The sequence below is a fragment of the Silurus aristotelis genome, assembly GCF_946808225.1.
Source record: "Silurus aristotelis genome assembly, chromosome: 26".
In the NCBI taxonomy this organism is placed as follows: Eukaryota; Metazoa; Chordata; class Actinopteri; order Siluriformes; family Siluridae; genus Silurus; species Silurus aristotelis.
Window position 1 is genome coordinate 17,097,102 of NC_139599.1, and position 19,847 is coordinate 17,116,948.

Here is a 19,847-nt window from a genome sequence, read left to right on the forward strand (position 1 = left end):
CGTAGTCCAAAGCCTTGCAATTAGTCTGTGTATATATATATATATATATCTCCAGCGTTCATGTTTATGCTAATTGTTTCTCTGTATTGTGGTTTCAACTGTATGTTGTTTCATCTGTTTAAATAAATCTGTACATGTATCCGTGGCTTCCAATCATTATGTGACATTTATTGTTTGCATAGGAACATAAAAACTATAAAGGTTTTGGAGGTATTGTTCTTTGAATAATCTACTGTATATGGGTGCTAATTACACATTTCTTTTTCTAAAACATACTGAATCAGTGGATCACCAACAAACAATGCTGAGTTTTTTACATTGTTTAATGTTTGTTGTTTCTACACGAAAGAATTATATTCAAATAAAATGGATGAAAGAGAATAAATCTGTAAAAAGATCACCAGCTCCTGTACTGAAGGGTGTGAAATGAAGTTAGAGTTCCATCAATCATTTTTTTTATTGCATTTATATAACAAAAGTTTTACTCAGAAACATAAAATCATAGCCTACAAACCCAGCAAAACATTTCATCTGGTATAACTGATGTTCTGTTGACGGAATGATAACATTTCTATAATGCTACATTATGTGACATGAGCCTGGTGGTGGCTGTGGTTGAAACCTGAGAGATGATGACCTGAGAATTCGAGAAATGGAATTATTTTCTCTGAGATACCCACAACAGTTCAAAATGGGAAGAAGTGAAAAACCTATACAATAAGATTAGAGTGTGCATTAAGGGTTTGGTCGAATCTCAGCGTATTTCTTAATCACCTGTGAGAAACGCACCACTTTCATGTGGTCGGGTTTCTGTATTTCGTCATGCCACATGTACTCAGGTGAGAGCACCTTGGTGGGCTTGTTGTAGAGGAAGTACTTGTTCAGATGAGACTCATCCTGCCATACTGCCTCGATCTGATTGTCTTTGTCCATCTCGATCTGCATGCGGCACGTCTTTGCCAGCTTGTACACTTTGTCAGGACGTCCTCCGATCATAGCTCCTTCATAGTAGTAGTCTCCTTCTTCCGAGGGTATGTAGGCCTGAGAATCGGGACGGCGCTCGTACGTGAAGTGTTGCCGAGACGATCCGAACAGGTAGGGATGCAGCACGCCGACAAGGTCGCCCAGAGACTCCGCCCCCCAATGAGCATGGAATTTAGTGTCAACATCAAAGCAAAATATGTAGTCGATTGTGTTACTGAGTTTCTCTATAATTAACTTCTCAATCATCCCCATACGGCTTTGCGTGATTTCTTGCCAGCGTTTTAAGCTTGGTGTTTTAATCACTGTCAACCTACGCTCCTCCCCAAGCTTTACCTCAGGAACCTCATCTGGAAGATCTGTAAACAGGTAATAATGCACTGGGTAGCCCACCATGAAGTGCTGCTCTGCAGATTCTAGAAAGTCCTTCAGGAAACGTACATACCTGCAAGAAAAAAATCAGCTTGTTAATGAAAAATAATTAAACAGTATCTCTACTGCAGACAGGAAGAGACTGGACAAGCTGATCGGGAAGTCCAGCTCAGTCCTGGGGATTCCTCTGGACACTGTACAGGAGGTGGGAGAGGGAGGATGGTAGCAAAACTATCATCATTGCTGGAGAACAGCTTTCAACACCTGTATGAAGCAGTTTCATCATTGAGCAGCTCCTTCAGTGACCCACTGTTACATCCTGAGTGTCTGAAGGAGCGATACAGAAGATCTTTTCTCCCTGCTGCTATTAGACTTTACAATCAGAGCTGCTCCCAGTGAACCAGTCACCAAAATATACACTGTTTTTACTGTATTATTACTGTTTCACTGCAATTATAACAATAACAAGAATTTTAAACAGCACAAGTGCAATAACAGAAATTATAAAACCGTGCAATATCACCTGTGTGCAATACGTCTGTTAGCGTAACTACTCTTTTTTCTTCTTGGTATTTATACATTGTGTTGTGTTTATACTGTATACTGTATTATGTCTCTATTCTTTTATATATTTGCATTTCTTTTTCTTTGCTGCTGTAACAGAGAAATTTCTCCACTGTGGGACGAATAAAGGTTTATCTTATCTTATCTTAATTATATACCAAATAAATAAGTAGAATCGTATGATGGGAATTGATGGTCCTCTGATTATAATATGAAGTAGTTTTTACGTTCCTGATCTGAAAGTCAAAATTTGTAGTCAGAATTTAAAATAATAACAGATTGTTAATGTTACACTCGTAACATTGTTGTTTCCTGGCCCAGTTTGTAATAATGCTAATATTTAACTTTCAGATTTTTGTCGATTTGATAGCAATTCAGAAAACTGAATTTTTATCAGGATTTACTTCAAGCCAGAACCTGCATCATACAGCATTGACCAAATAGAAAAGGTAAAAGTTAACACATGCTTCATATACTTCAACTAAATCTTTTCAAACTTGCAAAGACCAGAATAAGTTTGTTATTTGCCATCTTCTGCGTACGTCTGCTTGTTAAAGTGTTGTTTGGTAGGGTAGAAACATGATGCCCTTCCCGCTCAGAAAGCATGGCCAGTTTTGCTCTAATGTCCGCAAGGTCATGGGTAATATCAATTGATTATGCGATTTCCAAATAAGAGACCGAACTGATTTCTCTGCCACTTGGAAACCCTGCGCTCAACCACATTTTAAATAAATAACATATCAGACCTACTTCCCCAGGGCGAAGACGGTGGTTGCCACTGTGATGTTCTGGTATTTGTAAATGTTGTCAATCACCACCAAATCGAATGTTTCTTCCCACACGATTGGAGCGGACCACGGGGTCGACATGGAAACATCTTGCCGACTGACAAAGTACACAAACAATCACACCCATGCACACAAACACTTGATATAAAAAACTTGTTTTATAAGTGTTTTCTGTTCTTATGCAAACATGTTTATTTACCTTGTATGCACACTGGGCTGAGTGCATGCAACCCTATTAATAAAAGCAATAAATATTATATTATGATTATTATCTGATCATTATAAACACTATTTTGTACTCATTTTGTACACCGCAGCACAGTTTAACTGTCGAATCTTATTTGTTATCGTCTGTATTGATCTGCACCTTCTAATACAGTATTGTATTGTATTATTGTATACAGTAATACAGTATTGTGTTGTATTATTGTATACAGTAATACAGTATTGTGTTGTATTGTAATGTATTGTATTGTGTTGTATTGTGTTGTATAGCTCATTAGCGGACATGTGAGTGGAAATAGATCAGTTGGTGTAAACACTCACCCCGCAGGAAAGATTAAGTCCAAAGTGGCATGTTTATTGCTGAAAGACAATAAGATACAGACTTGTTGCATGATTTTATAGAACTATACATATTCATATTGTATATCAGTCACAGTCAATTGTGGACAGTAAGGAAGTAAATGTAATTTGTTACATAGTCACTTTTTCATGTATCTTTACTTTACTGAAGTATTGTAATTTGGGGAGACTTTTATTGTAACTTCACTACATTTTTAACTCAAATATCTTCAGGGTCGTTGTGATTGGCACTTGGTGTATCTACTTATCACCAGCATACAGTTGAATGTCAGTATTCTCCTGACTCGAACTCGCCACAACACCCATAACCTTGTTTGAGTGCTTTATTTTTTAAAGTAGTTAAAAATAAGGATTTGGGCTCATGAAATTTTTAAGAGTTTGAGTGATTAATATCATTCTATCAATAGATCAGTGTGCTGAGAGTCACATTAGAGTCTTTTCACTTAAACTGAGTTGATGAGGAAAAGATTCTTGTGACAAAAATGATAATAGGAACATGTCATAAATCAAATTGTAAATGATTCAACCGCAACCGCAACTTGTTTCCTGGTTGTGTTTATTAGATCACTAACACCCTGCAACGATGTGCCAGTTTATGCAAATGATGCAGTCGAGAGCCCTGTGCCAACATGTTGTAAATGTGGCCCATAAGGAATGCTGTAATGAATTTGAGTAAATCTATTTTGTTTCTGTAATTAAGTATTTTTATTTTTTTGTCTACTTTTTAGTTTTACTGAGTTTCCAAGATACAGTAGATGTAACTTTGACTCTCTAATTAACTACATTTACGATTCAGTAGATGTACTTTTTACTCCGCTATATTTAAATTGAAATGAGCGTTACCAATTACATTCTGCACCACTGATGATGTCATTAAGGCTCAACACTCCCCAACCAACATCTACTGCCTGTGAGTGACTTTTTAGAACCGCTGGCCTCATTTTTTTAATAATAAAATTGAAAACATCAGGCAAAAAATCCAGACGGTTAATATAAATCCAAATTATTTTACAAGTAACCCTGTAGACAGCAGTGTAATTATAACAGACAATCAATTACAAAGTTTTACTCCTATTCACGAGAATGACTTAATTTCATTAATTTCCTCATCAAAATCATCAACCTGCATTCTCGATCCCTTGCCTACAAGTTTCTTTAAACAGATCATTCCAGAGGTAATTGAACCTGTTTTAAAAATAATAAACTCTTCCATTAGCACTGGTTTTGTACCAAAATCCTTCAAACTGGCAGTTATCCACCCCCTAATTAAGAAACCTGACCTTGACCCATGTCAGCTGTCCAACTACAGACCAATATCAAATCTCCCCTTCATAGCCAAAATTTTGGAAAAGGTTGTAGCACAGCAGTTATGCTCACACCTACTTATGAATAATATTTTTGAAATGTATCAGTCAGGATTTCGGCCTCATCATAGCACAGAGACGGCGCTAGTTAGGGTGGTAAATGACCTGTTATTGGCCTCTGATCAGGGTTTTGTCTCCTTACTTGTTTTGCTCGACCTTAGTGCAGCTTTTGACACCATTGATCACACTATACTACTTGCTAGACTTGAGAACGTTGTTGGAATAAAGGGAACGGCTCTCTCTTGGCTCAGGTCTTATTTGACTGATCGCTATCAGTTTGTTGATGTTAATGGTGAGTTCTCCACACTCTCTGAGGTAAAGTTTGGTGTTCCTCAAGGATCTGTCTTAGGCCCTCTGCTTTTCTCTTTATATATGCTGCCTCTTGGAGAAATTATTCATAAACATGGTATTAGATTCCATTGCTATGCTGATGATACACAGCTATATATTTCAGCAAAGCCAGATGAGAGAGATCAGCTTAACAATGTTGAAAAATGTGTAAAGGACATTAGACAGTGGATGCTCGATAACTTTCTTCTGCTAAACTCAGATAAGACGGAAGTACTTTTACTAGGACCACATGCAGCTAGAAGCAAACTTTCCGATTACCTAACATCTCTGGATGGTGTTTCTGTTTCAGCGTGTACGGCTGTCAAAGACCTTGGTGTGATTATTGACTCGAGTCTTTCCTTTGAGGCTCACGTGAATAATATTACCAGTATCGCCTTCTTTCACCTTAGAAATATTGCTAAAATTTGAAATATGATGTCGTTACAGGATGCAGAAAAACTAGTTCATGCTTTTGTTACTTCTAGATTAGACTACTTAGACGCTTGACTGTCTGGGTGTTGGAGTAAATGCATAAATAAGCTTCAGTTAGTTCAGAATGCAGCAGCAAGAGTCCTCACTAGATCTAGGAAATATGACCACATCACCCCTGTATTAATCAGTCTACACTGGATCCCAATCAAATCTCGCATTGATTATAAAATTCTACTACTGACATATAAAGCACTTAACGGTCTCGCACCACCGTATCTGAGTGAACTTCTGTACCAGTATGATCCTCCACGCCTACTTAGATCAAAAGGTGCAGGCTATCTGTTGGTTCCTCCAATAATGAAGATTACAGCAGGGGGCAGATCTTTCTCTTATAAAGCCCCGCAGTTATGGAACAGCCTTCCAACCAGTGTTCGGGACTCAGACACAGTCTCAGTGTTCAAGTCGAGGTTGAAAACATATTTATTCAGTCAAGCCTTTAATCAGTAGATTTTTTCTCAGGTAAAGGCTCAGATCTGGAGGGAACATTGATATAGAGTGTTTGGTGAACTGGGATATTTGTATGCTGTCGTCCCCTCACATTCACGTGTTCACTCAGGTTTGTTGATGGTGATGTGGTGGGCCGTCTTTTATCCCAGAGATCCCTCATGTCTGTGTTGCCTTCTGGTTCTCCCTTTTAGTTATGCTGCCATAGCGAGTCTTGCCGGAGTCCAAACTGCACAGTGACTTTAACTCTCATGCAACAATAGGTACACTTAATAATCCATATCCTTCTCTTCCTGTCACCCTCTTCTCTCTCTCTCTCTCTCTCTCTCTCTTTCTCTCTCTCTCTCTCTCTCTCTCTCTCTCTCTCTCTCTCTCTCTCTCTCTCTCTCTCTCTCTCGGTCGAGTTAAACATGCTCCTGAGGCTCCAGTGACCACTGTTCCTGCCCCTCTCCCCCCCGTGGATCTTCCCACTTCATCCAGGCCTGCCTGGATTGGACTGTAGTTGATGTCAACAGTCTCCTACACTGACTCAGAAATACACTTCGCTTTTGATCATCATCACTGAACCCCGCAACATTGTATACCCGCCACAAATGGACATTCGGTGTAACCCAGATGAGGATGGGTTCCCTCTTGAGTCTGGTTCCTCTCAAGGTTTCTTCCTTATGCCATCTCGGGGAGTTTTTCCTTGCCACAGTCGCCAGTCGCCACCGGCTTGCTCATCAGGGACAAACTTACTCATAAAGAACATATTCATTTTTAATCACCGCATTATCTGTGTAAAGCTGCTTTGAGACAATGTTCATTGTTAAAAGCGCTATACAAATAAAAATGAATTGAATTGAATTGAATTTTCAGTCCAAAAAGAGCTGGAATAATTTCCAAAAAAACAACTGCCAACTGGCTTTTTTTGAGGTTTTGTTGAAGAAAATATTGCCCCTTTTTGAAACTGAGACCAGAATCAAATAACAGTCATCTCTGAATATTTGGTTTTTCACTTTATCTAAAATGACTTCCTTTAATTGTATTTGTTATTTAAAGATACCTTTATGAAATATCGCATTATATATATATTTTTTTTTTGGACAAATTCTGCCATGTTAAAGAGGTTGTGTATTAATGGTTAATGCAGTGTTAATGCAGGTGTACAATCCATCTGTTTGTGGATTTTCTTGTTTGTGTACTCACACAGTCGCTCTGCACTCCAACACCTCACTGAAAACACAGAACATCACACGTGTTTATTACACACTTTTTACAGTAACTGCCTTATGCAAAAATCAAGGCCACAAGGCATAAGGCACAGACATTCATACATTCACTCGCTCATAAAGGCAAATTAGTATGAACAAATCACCTGCCGGTATGAGCAGAGAGAATGGGTTTCAAGAAGCTGTGATTATTTCTGAGCTGCAGAAATAAAACGTGTGTGTGTGTGTGTGTGTGTGTGTGTGTGTGTGTGTGTGTGTGTGTGTGTGTGTGTGTGTGTGTGTGTGTAACATCATGTGTATGAGCTGAGTGGCATCGCACACACACATTCATGAGCAATGTGTTTCTTACCTGAACCAGGAAGGTTTGTAGCTGTGGTAAATAAACCTAATAAAGAAAACACACACACACACACACACACACACACACACACACACACACAAACACGCAGACACAAAATATAAGCAAATATATTGACATAATCACTGCATCCTTTTCAGGATTTCAAATCAATCGAATGTATGAAAACCACAAACCTGGCAACACTGAGGCACATGCCACATGCTACAAGTTTCTACATTCCACAAGGAACAGCAGGTTCTTTGAGACCAAAACATGTAATCTGTAGTAAATCTGTATTTTTTCAGACTATTTTGTAATTTCACCATTTTTGTTTTTGAGAAATCACATGATGCACCCTCCAAGCATGCCTGTCATGGTCTCTAACATGCTCACACACACACACACAATATTGTAGTTATATTAATTTGCCAGAACTCTGCCAAGTATACGCTCTGTTATAAGTCTGATTGAACAGGAGGTGTAATGGTATGAAAAACCCCATAAACACTAAGCTCGATTTGCATCCGAGAGAGTTCTGATAGACTGAGAGTTCACTAGTTCAGAACACCCTGTGCTTGGAGTTACAGTATGTTAAAAAGAAAAGTTACATTGCAGCATCATGCAGTTTTTTTTTTCCAGTAGATTCCACATGAAAGAATTTCACAAAAAATGCAGGTTTTCGGTTTGAAAGCATGTTTTACCAACCGGATTAAGTTAATTATACAGTCAACTCTAACACGTCTGAATACTTATGTTACTTCAGTTACAACTAAAATGGCAGCTAAGCAATAGAATCCTAAACACCAGCAGATAAACGTATAATATATACGTTTCTCCACTGGATGGATTGCTTCTCTTCAAATATATACTATGAAGTATTCTATAAAAGTTTTACGTCACTAGTACTCCACTGGTTACAATACATTTTGAAAGAAGTTGAATGAAAATCTAATGAATAGCTACGCTATTGATATGCTAACTATGCTAACCTGAGAAACAAGTGGTGGAAAAACCACAGACTGCCTTTACCCCTACCTTCAATGTATCATGTATTAAACCAAGCTGAGAGATGACGTCTGAGTTTTTATTACCTCCTTACTGTCTCGGACCAACTATACAGATAGTACTGAGATATACAGTGAGGAAAATAAGTATTTGAACACGCTGCTTTTTTGCAAGTTCTCCCACTTAGAAATCATGGAGGGGTCTGAAATTGTCATCGTAGGTGCATGTCCACTGTGAGAGACATAATCTAAAAAATAAAATCCAGAAATCACAATGTATGATTTTTTAACTATTTATTTGTATGATACAGCTGCAAATAAGTATTTGAACACCTGAGAAAGTCAATATTAATATTTGGTACAGTGGCCTTTGTTTGCAATTACAGAGGTCAAACGTTTCCTGTAGTTTTTCACCAGGTTTGCACACACTGCAGGAGGGATTTTGGCCCACTCCTCCACACAGATCTTTTCTAGATCAGTCAGGTTTCTGGCCTGTCGCTGAGAAACACAGAGTTTGAGCTCCCCCCAAAGATTCTCTATTGGGTTTAGGTCTGGAGACTGGCTAGGCCACGCCAGAACCTTGATATGCTTCTTACAGAGCCACTCCTTGGTTATCCTGGCTGTGTGCTTCGGGTCATTGTCATGTTGGAAGACCCAGCCTCGACCCATCTTCAATGCTCTAACTGAGGGAAGGAGGTTGTTTCCCAAAATCTCGCAATACATGGCCCCGGTCAGCCTCTCCTTAATACAGTGCAGTCGCCCTGTCCCATGTGCAGAAAAACACCCCCAAAGCATGATGCTACCACCCCCATGCTTCACAGTAGGGATGGTGTTCTTGGGATGGTACTCATCAATCTTCTTCCTCCAAACACGTTTAGTGGAATTATGACCCAAAAGTTCTATTTTGGTCTCATCTGACCACATGACTTTCTCCCATGACTCCTCTGGATCATCCAAATGGTCATTGGCAAACTTAAGACGTGCCTGGACATGTGCTGGTTTAAGCAGGGGAACCTTCCGTGCCATGCATGATTTCAAACCATGACGTCTTAGTGTATTACAAACAGTAACCTTGGAAACGGTGGTCCCAGCTCTTTTCAGGTCATTGACCAGCTCCTTCCGTGTAGTTCTGGGCTGATTTCTCACCTTCCTTAGGATCATTGAGACCCCACGAGGTGAGATCTTGCATGGAGCCCCAGTCTGAGGGAGATTGACAGGGAGATTGTTTAGCTTCTTCCATTTTTGAATGATTGCTCCAACAGTGGACCTTTTTTCACCAAGCTGCTTGGCAATTTCCCCGTAGCCCTTTCCAGCCTTGTGGAGGTGTACAATTTTGTCTCTAGTGTCTTTGGACAGCTCTTTGGTCTTGGCCATGTTAGTAGTTGGATTCTTACTGATTGTATGGGGTGGACAGGTGTCTTTATGCAGCTAACGACCTCAAACAGGTGCATCTAATTTAGGATAATAAATGTAGTGGAGGTGGACATTTTAAAGGCAGACTAACAGGTCTTTGAGGGTCAGAATTCTAGCTGATAGACAGGTGTTCAAATACTTATTTGCAGCTGTATCATACAAATCTTCTTCTTTTTCTTTCGGCTGCTCCCATTAGGGGTCGCCACAGCGGATCATCCGTCTCCATACCACCCTGTCCTCTACATCTGCCTCTTTTACACCAACTACCTGCATGTCTTCCCTCACCACATCCATGAACCTCCTCCTTGGTCTTCCTCTTTTCCTCCTTCCTGGTGGCTCCATCCTCAGCATTCTCCTACCGATATAATTCATGTCCCTCCTCTGCACATGTCCAAACCATCTCAATCTCGCCTCCCTCACCTTGTCACCAAAACGTCCAACATGCGCTGTCCCTCTAATAAACTCATTTCTAATCTTGTCCATCCTCGTCACTCCCAACGAAAACCTTAACATCTTCAGCTCTGCCACCTCCAGCTCCGCCTCCTGCCTTTTACTCAATGCCACTGTCTCTAATCCATACAACATCGCAGGTCTCACCACAGTCCTATAAACTTTTCCTTTCATTCTTGCAGATACTCTACTATCACAAATCACTCCTGTCACTCTTCTCCACCCACTCCACCCTGCCTGCACTCTTTTCTTCACTTCCCTAACACACTCTCCATTACTTTGCACTGTTGACCCCAGGTACCTAAACTCCTCCACCTTCTTCACCTCTTCTCCCTGTAACCGCACCACTCCACTGCCCTCCCTCTCATTTACGCACATATACTCTGTCTTACTCCTTCTGACTTTCATTCCCCTCCTCTCCAGCGCGTACCTCCTCCTCTCCAGGCTCTTCTCAACCTGCTCACTACTCTCACCACAAATCACAATATCATCCGCAAACATCATAGTCCAGGGAGACTCCTGTCTGACCTCGTCCGTCAACCTGTCCATCACCACTGCAAACAAGAAAGGGCTCAGAGCCGATCCTTGATGCAGTCCAACCTTCACCTTGAACCAGTCTGTCGTTCCTACTGCACACTTTACTGCTGTCACACTGTCCTCATACATGTCCTGCACCACCCTCACATACTTCTCTGACACACCTGACTTCCTCATACAATACCACAACTCCTTTCTTGGCACCCTGTCATACGCTTTCTCTAAATCCACAAATACACAATGCAGCTCCTTCTGTCCTTCTCTATACTTCTCCATCAACGTTCTCAAAGCAAATAAGGCATCTGTGGTGCTCTTCCTCGGCATGAAACCATACTGTTGCTCACAGATGGTCACCTCTTCTCTCAGCCTGGCTTCCACTACTCTTTCCCATAACTTCATGGTGTGGCTGATCAACTTTATTCCCCTGTGGTTACTGCAGGTCTGCACATCTCCCTTATGCTTAAAGATCGGTACCAGCACACTCCTCCTCCATTCCTCAGGCATCCTCTCACCTTCCAAAATCTTGTTAAACAATCTGGTTAAAAACTCCACTGCCATCTCTCCTAAACATCTCCACGCTTCTACCGGTATGTCATCTGGTCCAACCGACTTTCCACTCTTCATCCTCTTAATCGCTGCTCTCACTTCCTCCTTACTAATCCTATTCACTTCCTGCTTTACTAACTCCACATCATCCAACCTTCTCTCTCTCTCATTTTCCTCGTTCATCAGCTGCTCAAAATACTCCCTCCATCTTCTCAACACACTCTCCTCACTAGTCAACACATTTCCATCTCCATCCTTTATTGCTCTAACTTGCAACACATCCTTCCCAGCTCGATCTCTCTGCCTGGCCAATCGGTACAAATCTTTTTCTCCTTCCTTAGTGTTCAACCTCTCATACAGCTCCTCGTATGCCTTTTCCTTGGCTTTTGCCACATCCCTTTTTACCTGCTGCCGCATCTCCTTGTACTCCTGCCTACTTTTCTCATCACCCTGTCGATCCCACTTCTGTTTTGTTAACCTCTTTCCCCTTATGCTCCCCTGCACTTCCTCATTCCACCACCACGTCTCCTTGTCTTCCTTTCTATTTCCAGATGTCACACCAAGTACCTTTCTAGCTGCCTCCCTCATCACTCCTGCGGTAGTTTCCCAATCATTCAGCACCTCTTCACCACCACCGAGCCTCTGTCTTACCTCTTCCCTGAACCTCACACTACAGTCTTCCTCCTTCAGTTTCCACCATCTTATTCTTCTTTTAGTCCTTACTCTCCTCCTCTTCTTCTTCGCCTCCAAAACCATCCTACAGACCACCATCCGATGCTGTCTAGCTACACTGTCCCCTGCCAACACCTTACAGTCTCCAATCTCCTTCAGGTTGCATCTCCTACATAGAACATAGTCCACCTGTGTGCACCTTCCTCCACTCTTATACGTCACCCTATGATCCTATGTTCACCACTGCCATTTCCATCCTTTTAGCAAAATCTACCACCATCTGCCCTTCCACATTTCTCTCCTTTAGGCCATACCTACCCATAACCTTCTCATCACCTCTGTTCCCCTCACCTACATGTCCATTAAAGTCTGCCCCAATCAACAATCGTTCATTTCTAGGGACACCATCTACCACTTCATCTAATTCACTCCAGAATCTTTCCTTCTCCTCGATCTCACAGCCGACTTGTGGAGCATAGGCACTGATGACATTTATCATCATCCCTTCAACTTCCACCTTCACGATCATCACCCTATCAGAAACTCTCTTCACCTCCACTACACTCTTACTGTACTCTTCCTTCAGAATCATGCCTACACCATTTCTCTTTCCATCCACACCATGATAGAACAGTTTAAACCCACCTCCAATGTTTCTGGCCTTACTCCCTATCCACTTGGTCTCCTGAACACACAACATATCTACCTTTCTCCTCTCCATCATATCAGCTATCTCTCTCCCTTTACCAGTCATAGTGCCAACATTTAAAGTACCAACCCGAACCTCCACTCTCCTACACTTTTCCTTTCCCTGTCGCCTCTGTAGGTGTCTTCCTCCTCTCCTCCTCCTCCTTCGGCCAACAGTAGCCCAATTTCCACCGGTACCCTGTTGGCTAACGATACCTGTGGCGGTCGTTGTTAACCCGGGCCTCGACCGATCCGGTATGAAATTCTTATTCGTGACCCGCATATTTGATTTGGCACGTTTTACGCTGGATGCCCTTCCTAACGCAACCCTCCCCATTTATCCGGGCTTGGGACCGGCAATAAGAGTGCACTGGCTTGTGCCTCCCTAATGGCTGGGTTGCAGCTGTATCATACAAATAAATAGTTAAAAAATAAAAATAAAAAAAATCATATATTGTGATTTCTGGATTTTTTTTTTTTAGATTATGTCTCTAACAGTGGACATGCACCTACGATGACAATTTCAGACCCCTCCATGATTTCTAAGTGGGAGAACTTGCAAAATAGCAGGGTGTTCAAATACTTATTTTCCTCACTGTATATTTAAATGCACCAAGCCATCATACCAAAGAGCAAACACGTATAGTACACCTGAACGTTCCTATTTCATAATGAACCAATCTACTTTCAATGTGTGCTCATTTAACCTAACAAACCTCAGGTAAAACAATGCTGCTTTGAGGTATGAGAAACAGGAGAAACTCCCTCGTCAATGATCAACTCTTTTGTTAGAAAATAACTCCCTGGCCTCACCGAAACTAGCACCCCTTTCTAAAATGCAGATCATTTTATTTGTGTTGGAAATAAAACCAGAATCCATAGAAAAACATCACAAAAAAGAAATTGGATTCTGCAACCATGAAGCACAGACACTACAGTGTGTTATAGACAAGTCACTGAAGAGGAACTTCTTAGAGATGTGATTAAAAGAATTATAACATCAATACTACTACTACTGCTAATATTAATAATAACAATAATACATATTAATGATGATGATGATGATGATGATGATAATAACAATAATAATAATAACAATAATACATATTAATGATGATGATGATGATAATAATAATAATAATAATAATAATAATAATAATAATAATAATAATAATACCAGTATTGACCTACCAGATGAGTGAACAGCTGATAAAAGCACAAAACAGACAGAAAATCTGTCCAAAGCGCATTGTGAAGTTTCTTCTAACCTGCTCTCCAACCAAAAGATTGAACGATTCTTCAGTACAGAGTGTGTTTAGTGGTGTGTGTGCATATGTGTGTGCGAGAGTGAAGATTGATTCTGAAGTTTCGTCTCCGGTAGTAATGTACAGTATGACATGCAGACAACAAGGAAATAGAACTGGCCTGCATGTGAATGGGTGTGGTGTATTCAAGTGTGTGTGTGTGTGTGTGTGTGTGTGTGTGTGTGTGTGTGTGTGTGTGTGTGTCTGTGTGTGTGTGTGTCTGTGTGTGTGTTTGTTAGGCAAATAACTCTTTTCAGCATGAACTAGTCCCTGCACCCTCTTCTTGGTTTCAAACCGAAACGTGTCTGTCTTCAGTGTTTATATTTATTTATATCTTCTTCTTTCTGTGCTTCTTCCTACTGGTCTCTTTTTACGGTGGCCGAGAAGTGCAAAACACATTAACAAATCCAAAAACAAAATAACAAATCCAAAAACAAAACATTCATTCATTCATTCATTTTCTCCTGCTTATCCGTAATTCGGGTCGCGGGGGCAGCAGTCTAAGCAGGCCCCCGCCTTCGACTGCTGCCCAATCCTCACAGCACCGTCCCTTACGGTCCCTCCTGCAGGTGGTGAGCCCACGGGAAGGCGGCCCCATGTCACGGACCTTGATATTTCCCTTGTAAGGGACCCCGGGAGCATAGAGGGTTAAGGGCCTTGCTCAAGGGCCCAAAAACAAAACAACAAATCCGAAAACAAATTAACAAATGCGAAAACAAATTAACAAATCCGAAAACAAATTAACAAATCCGTAAAACAAATTAACAAATGCGAAAACAAATGAACAAATCTGAAAACAAATTAACAAATCCAAAAACAAAACAACAAATCCAAAAACAAATTAACAAATCCAAAAACAAATTAACAAATCCAAAAACAAATTAACAAATTCAAAAACAAATTAACAAATCCGAAAACAAATTAACAAATCCAAAAACAAATTAATAAATCCAAAAACAAATTAATAAATCCAAAAACAAATTAACAAATCCAAAAACAAATTAACAAATCCAAAAACAAATTAACAAATTCAAAAACAAATTAACAAATCCAAAAACAAATTAACAAATCCAAAAACAAATTAACAAATTCAAAAACAAATTAACAAATCTGAAAACAAATTAATAAATCCAAAAACAAATTAATAAATCCAAAAACAAATTAATAAATCCAAAAACAAATTAACAAATCCAAAAACAAATTAACAAATCCAAAAACAAATTAACAAATCCAAAAACAAATTAACAAATCCAAAAACAAATTAACAAATCCAAAAACAAATTAACAAATCTGAAAACAAATTAACAAATCCAAAAACAAATTAACAAATCTGAAAACAAATTCCCAAATCCGAAAACACAACGACAAGTCAGACAAACCGGAAAAAGTAGGTATAGTTTGTGAATGGAAACTTACCGATCATTGGACAAGATATACAGGTGAATGACAGGTGTCTCGTCCAATAATCGGTATGTTTACGTGTTTCTAATGTTTCTAATGTGACTCAAAAAATCTCTGAAATGCGGACACCTGAGTGTACATTGTCCAGTTCACAGAACAGTGTGAACATCCCTCCAGCCAGGCATTTAGTCTTAGATCATTATTTGTTATTTCTATCCTGATCAAATAAAAATAAAAATAATAAAATAATAATTACAAAACATCATTACCTTGGTTTTTTTTTCTTAATGCTACCAATTAGTAGATGAGTAAATACACTCGTTACAGGTATGTTCTATACGCAGATGATTCTGAACATGAGCCTGAGGAGCAACTGGCAGTCAGAGGCAGCATTTCCTGTAGTGTGCTGCCACTGAGTGTAAGCATGAACCACTGCAAATACTGCAGAAATAAACAATGCTCATGAACATATGTATTTGTGTTCTGATGTGACCCATTCTTTGTCCCCATTGTTTGCATTTCCTTCTTACCTGGTTTTCATTTTTTTGTCTGAATTGTGTTCACACTTGTAGAGTTCCATATAGAGTCTCCGACTGTTTTGTTTTTTTTTTACCCTTTGCTGTTGTCTGAGCCAATCATTCTGCATATACTGTACACTGGAGAAATGTTTGTGGACAATTGAGAAACGGTGTGTGCTTTTTTTGGAGGCCTGGGGTGCAGTCAGCATTTCTTCTAAAGGGTTGGTGCTCTATTGAAGATTATCCTCCACTCCAACCCATGTTAAGAAGCATATCTCCATGGAGCTGGCTTTGTGCACTTTATGCTGGAACAGGTTTGGGTTTCAAAGTAAGTAGTCTCCTAGTAAAAATGCAATGCTATCTTATCCAAAGACGTCCAATACAAACTGTTTCCCACACACACACCCGCACCACAATGAAGTACGCCGCGTGCTTGTTTGCGCACCTGTTTAATGAACATGAAAGCATTCGGTACACTTACAGCACTTATTGTCCTTCAATTGGACAATTAAAATTAGACATTAAATTAATTGCACATCTTATGCGTTTTGTTGTTGCTCTATGATTTTTACCTTCTCCTTATTTCACCTTTAGGTTATGGTTTTTGGTACTTTGGTCATTGTTTAGTGTTTGGTTTCAATCTGTTGGTTTCATGTGTTTTCCCAACTTTCATCTGCTCTCCTCATTAGTATGTGACAGAATGTCTCGATAAATTTCTGTGTTTCTTTCATTTTTAATGCACATGAACTTTATTTCTGTAAAGCTGTTTTGTGGAATTGATGTGAATTTTTAAAAAATCACTTTATTTGAATAATACATGAAAATAATCATCATTGTGCCAAGCACACATTTCACTACATATATTGGATTTACTAAATTGCTAAGCCATTTGAATGTATAGTTAAAAGCAAGTGCAACCCAGGGGGATGTTCAGGAAGGTCAAGGGTAAGAACATCATGTCCCTCACTTATCCTCCCAGTTCCAACCCATTTCTTTGGCCAACTGGTTTGCGCTGATATAAAATTCAGGAAATAAATCTTTATACATGTTGTTTTTGTCGAATTTTTCTTTTCTGTGAAATGAAAAGAAAGTAAATTAGCTGCAGTTAAAAAAAATATATGAAAAAAGAAAACCAATGGAGTTCAACTTACTCATGAATCAGTCTGTTCCGGAGGAAACGCAGCAGGCCATGTAAATCATCGGGGAGTTTTTTTTCACGATCTTGTAAATCTGACATCTGTAAATGTAAAATATATGTTTAATTATCTTACAAATTAAATTATAATGTAAGTTCTGATTTAAAAAGTAAAAGTATGTGCACCCCTGACCATGACATGCGTATGAGTTGGTCAACATCTCGTTCAAGAAATTTATTCCACACTATTAGGATTTGTGTTCACACTGCTATAAGAGCTTTGTGCAGGTGGGCATTGTCATACTGGAACAAGTTTTGTGTCTCCCCTTAAAAATATGGGTGTGACAATCAAGGTGCACAAACTTTTGGCCATGGGTTAATAAAAAACATAAAGTGAAAAAAAACCTTCGATTTCCATTCGTTAAACATTCCATATTTTTTCAGAGCTTCTTGAAGCTTGGGAGATGTGTTTTTCCACTTCTGCACTGCTTCATTGTCTCCGATGAACCTGAAAAAACTGTCTCTCCTGGATGGAAACAAACGTAGAATATCACTGCAGGGTTACAGTCTCTCAAGTGTTTCTACAAAATCAGTTTGTTCATTTCTTTCTTCTGTTTGTTCACCTGACCTTCGTCTTCATCATGACCCTGTTTTTTACCACTTTGATCAGATTGGCCTGATTTTTAAAGGCGTGTACACCTGCACTTGCAGGGGTCTATTCCCACAATTCTGACATACAAAGTGATAAATATTTACAGTGTGCCTAATAATAGTGATAATATAATAAGGGATCCTGATCACCAATGCCTTCTGACTTCATCACTGATTCCCTAGCAGGTACGCAGCAAGTACATTTTCCAACACAACATTCCCGAACTCAAGAGCATAACAAGTTACTGCACACCAATGACAAGATGTATGGAGTGTGTGCTGGGATATGGTCTTGGTAGACCTCTTTACCTGCTTGGTTTAACTAGAATTGTGTTACTCTGAGGTGTAGATTGGGAGCAAACTGGTTTATGACTTTAGTCTCATGTTTGGTCATTTTTAACACAAATTCTACCCTTTTAAAAAGAGAGGAATGAAAGTGCTGATGATGAATCCTACATTGTTTTAGAAATCCTACCTGTAGTCGTCCCAGAAATAAGGATGCTCTACAACCTCCTTGGCCAACAACCTCTCTTCTGGTTTAGGTGCCAGCATTTTCTCAATCAGATCTTTGGCTTCCACATCAGTCTTTTCATCTAGGTGGTATTTTCCATCCTGAATATTTTTTTCTACTTTAGACTGTTTGCCAAAAGGATGATCACCACCAGAGAGGATGTAATACACCAGCATTCCAGCCACCTGCAACCACAAGCAGGTTTTGGAATTCAGTACTTGTGGTGGTTTAACCAGTGTTGGTTTTTGCAGTTCAATAATGAAACCTGTAAATCGTTTTTAATGACTTTTTCTGTTTTCTTACTTTCTACTGATTGAAACTTAATAGTTTAGGAGACAAACCTGAATGTCAGTGCTCAGCTTGTACCCACACGGTCCATCTACATTCCCATTCAGGATCTCTGTCGCCTCCCAGCCTCGGGTCCCAGCTCTTGAGGTGTGTGCTGTACTTGCATCTCGACTTATTTCGCGACTTATACCAAAGTCAGCCAATTTCACATTTCCATCAACATCTATTTAAAGGATTCATAATTATTTTTCTGGAATTATACATTGTGTTTACTGTGATCATGAGCTGAGCAGTTAGTGAGAAGTTTGCTAAATAAATAGCTAAAAAAAAGAAATAAATACCAATTAAAATGTTGGTGGGTTTTATATCTCGGTGGATGATACCAGCATCGTGGAGGACTTTCAATCCAAGAAGCACTTCCTTTGTTATTTTCTTCAAAGCATCCTGGTCCATTTCTTTAGTTTTCTTGTATTCTTCAAAATTATACTCACAGAGTTGGAGACACAGGTAAACAAAATTCTGGTCTTCTGTGAAATCTATATATTTGACAATGTTCTTGTGCTCCAGCTTTGGATCTCGCAGGACGTTCATCTCATCCTTCAGTTGTTTATGGTTATTCTTTATCATGCGTTTAACAGCAACCTCGGTACCATCATCCCTCATTCCAATATATACACAGGTTCCATCGGCTCCACTTCCTATCTCGTATTTATTCTCTACACACATGAAAAGTTTCCCGTTTCCTACGCTCTTCAGATCAGGATCTTTAAGGAGGGCCTCGAATTTGCTTCTGTATTTGTCGCTGTTTTTATGCCACTGTTCATTGAGCTTTTGGTGAGTTTCACTGGACACTTTTGATGATCCTGTGCTTCCTGAGGAATAATAAAAGAAATCAAGAATACAGTCTCACTGAACCAAGACTTTATCAAATAATTCACAAAGTATCTTTAAATGATTTTTATTAGAAACAGTTTGTGTTAAATATTCACAATTCTTTCACAATAAACCATCAGGTATACTGTGAGTATCAACAGATCGAGTTCCTCAGATGTAGAGGTGTATGAAAGAAAACTACATAACACTGTATAGACCTGAGTTCCTGAAATCGTCTTCCAGTTCTTTGATAAGGTGTGGTTCCTGTTGCTTGAGGGCTTCATAGAATTCAGCTTTGCTTTCATTGTTGTTTAATGACCGATATATTTCTCTCATCTTCCTAATCCTGGTACCCGCTGCAGCGATTTCTTCATATGATTCGCTGC

At 39.5% G+C, this 19,847-nt stretch overlaps 2 protein-coding genes across 3 annotated transcripts in view; both read right to left on the reverse strand.

The window, feature by feature from the left end:
- Window positions 1-450: 450 nt before the first annotated feature.
- On the reverse strand, window positions 451-14,269 carry LOC310720434 (globoside alpha-1,3-N-acetylgalactosaminyltransferase 1-like). The gene is made up of 7 exons (XM_083531004.1): window positions 13,972-14,269; window positions 7,481-7,516; window positions 7,109-7,135; window positions 3,252-3,290; window positions 2,905-2,937; window positions 2,668-2,802; window positions 451-1,426 (listed from the first exon to the last, which is right to left on the reverse strand). Exons 1-7 carry the CDS (start codon window positions 14,028-14,030, stop codon window positions 736-738), a joined length of 1,020 nt encoding a protein of 339 aa, XP_083387130.1. The 5' UTR covers window positions 14,031-14,269; the 3' UTR covers window positions 451-735.
- A 2,525-nt stretch (window positions 14,270-16,794) lies between these two features.
- LOC310720411 (serine/threonine-protein kinase/endoribonuclease IRE1) overlaps window positions 16,795-19,847 on the reverse strand; it is a 4,023-nt gene continuing 970 nt past the window's right edge. Inside the window, exons 2-8 of one of the 2 annotated variants that reach the window (XM_083530964.1) lie at window positions 19,680-19,847; window positions 18,930-19,460; window positions 18,642-18,811; window positions 18,265-18,485; window positions 17,544-17,664; window positions 17,155-17,240; window positions 16,795-17,075 (exon numbers count right to left, since the gene is read on the reverse strand). The exon at window positions 19,680-19,847 is cut by the window's right edge and continues 96 nt beyond it. In XM_083530964.1, coding sequence (XP_083387090.1) covers window positions 16,967-17,075; window positions 17,155-17,240; window positions 17,544-17,664; window positions 18,265-18,485; window positions 18,642-18,811; window positions 18,930-19,460; window positions 19,680-19,847 — 1,406 coding nt within the window. In that variant the 3' untranslated portion in view covers window positions 16,795-16,966. The remainder of the gene's footprint in view (window positions 17,076-17,154; window positions 17,241-17,543; window positions 17,665-18,264; window positions 18,486-18,641; window positions 18,812-18,929; window positions 19,461-19,679) is intronic. The other variant, XM_083530965.1, reaches the window with a different exon arrangement.

What these genes read in the sequence shown, in the direction of transcription:
- LOC310720434 (XM_083531004.1), bottom strand. Translation starts at nt 14,030, where the DNA reads ATGCGCTTTGGACAGATTTTCTGTCTGTTTTGTGCTTTTATCAGCTGT. An exon ending in TACAAACCTTCCTGGTTCAG is followed by an intron (nt 7,136 to 7,480) that starts GTAAGAAACACA and finishes CTGTGTTTTCAG; the next exon opens with TGAGGTGTTGGAGTGCAGAG. An exon ending in CAGCCCAGTGTGCATACAAG is followed by an intron (nt 2,803 to 2,904) that starts GTAAATAAACAT and finishes GTACTTTGTCAG; the next exon opens with TCGGCAAGATGTTTCCATGT.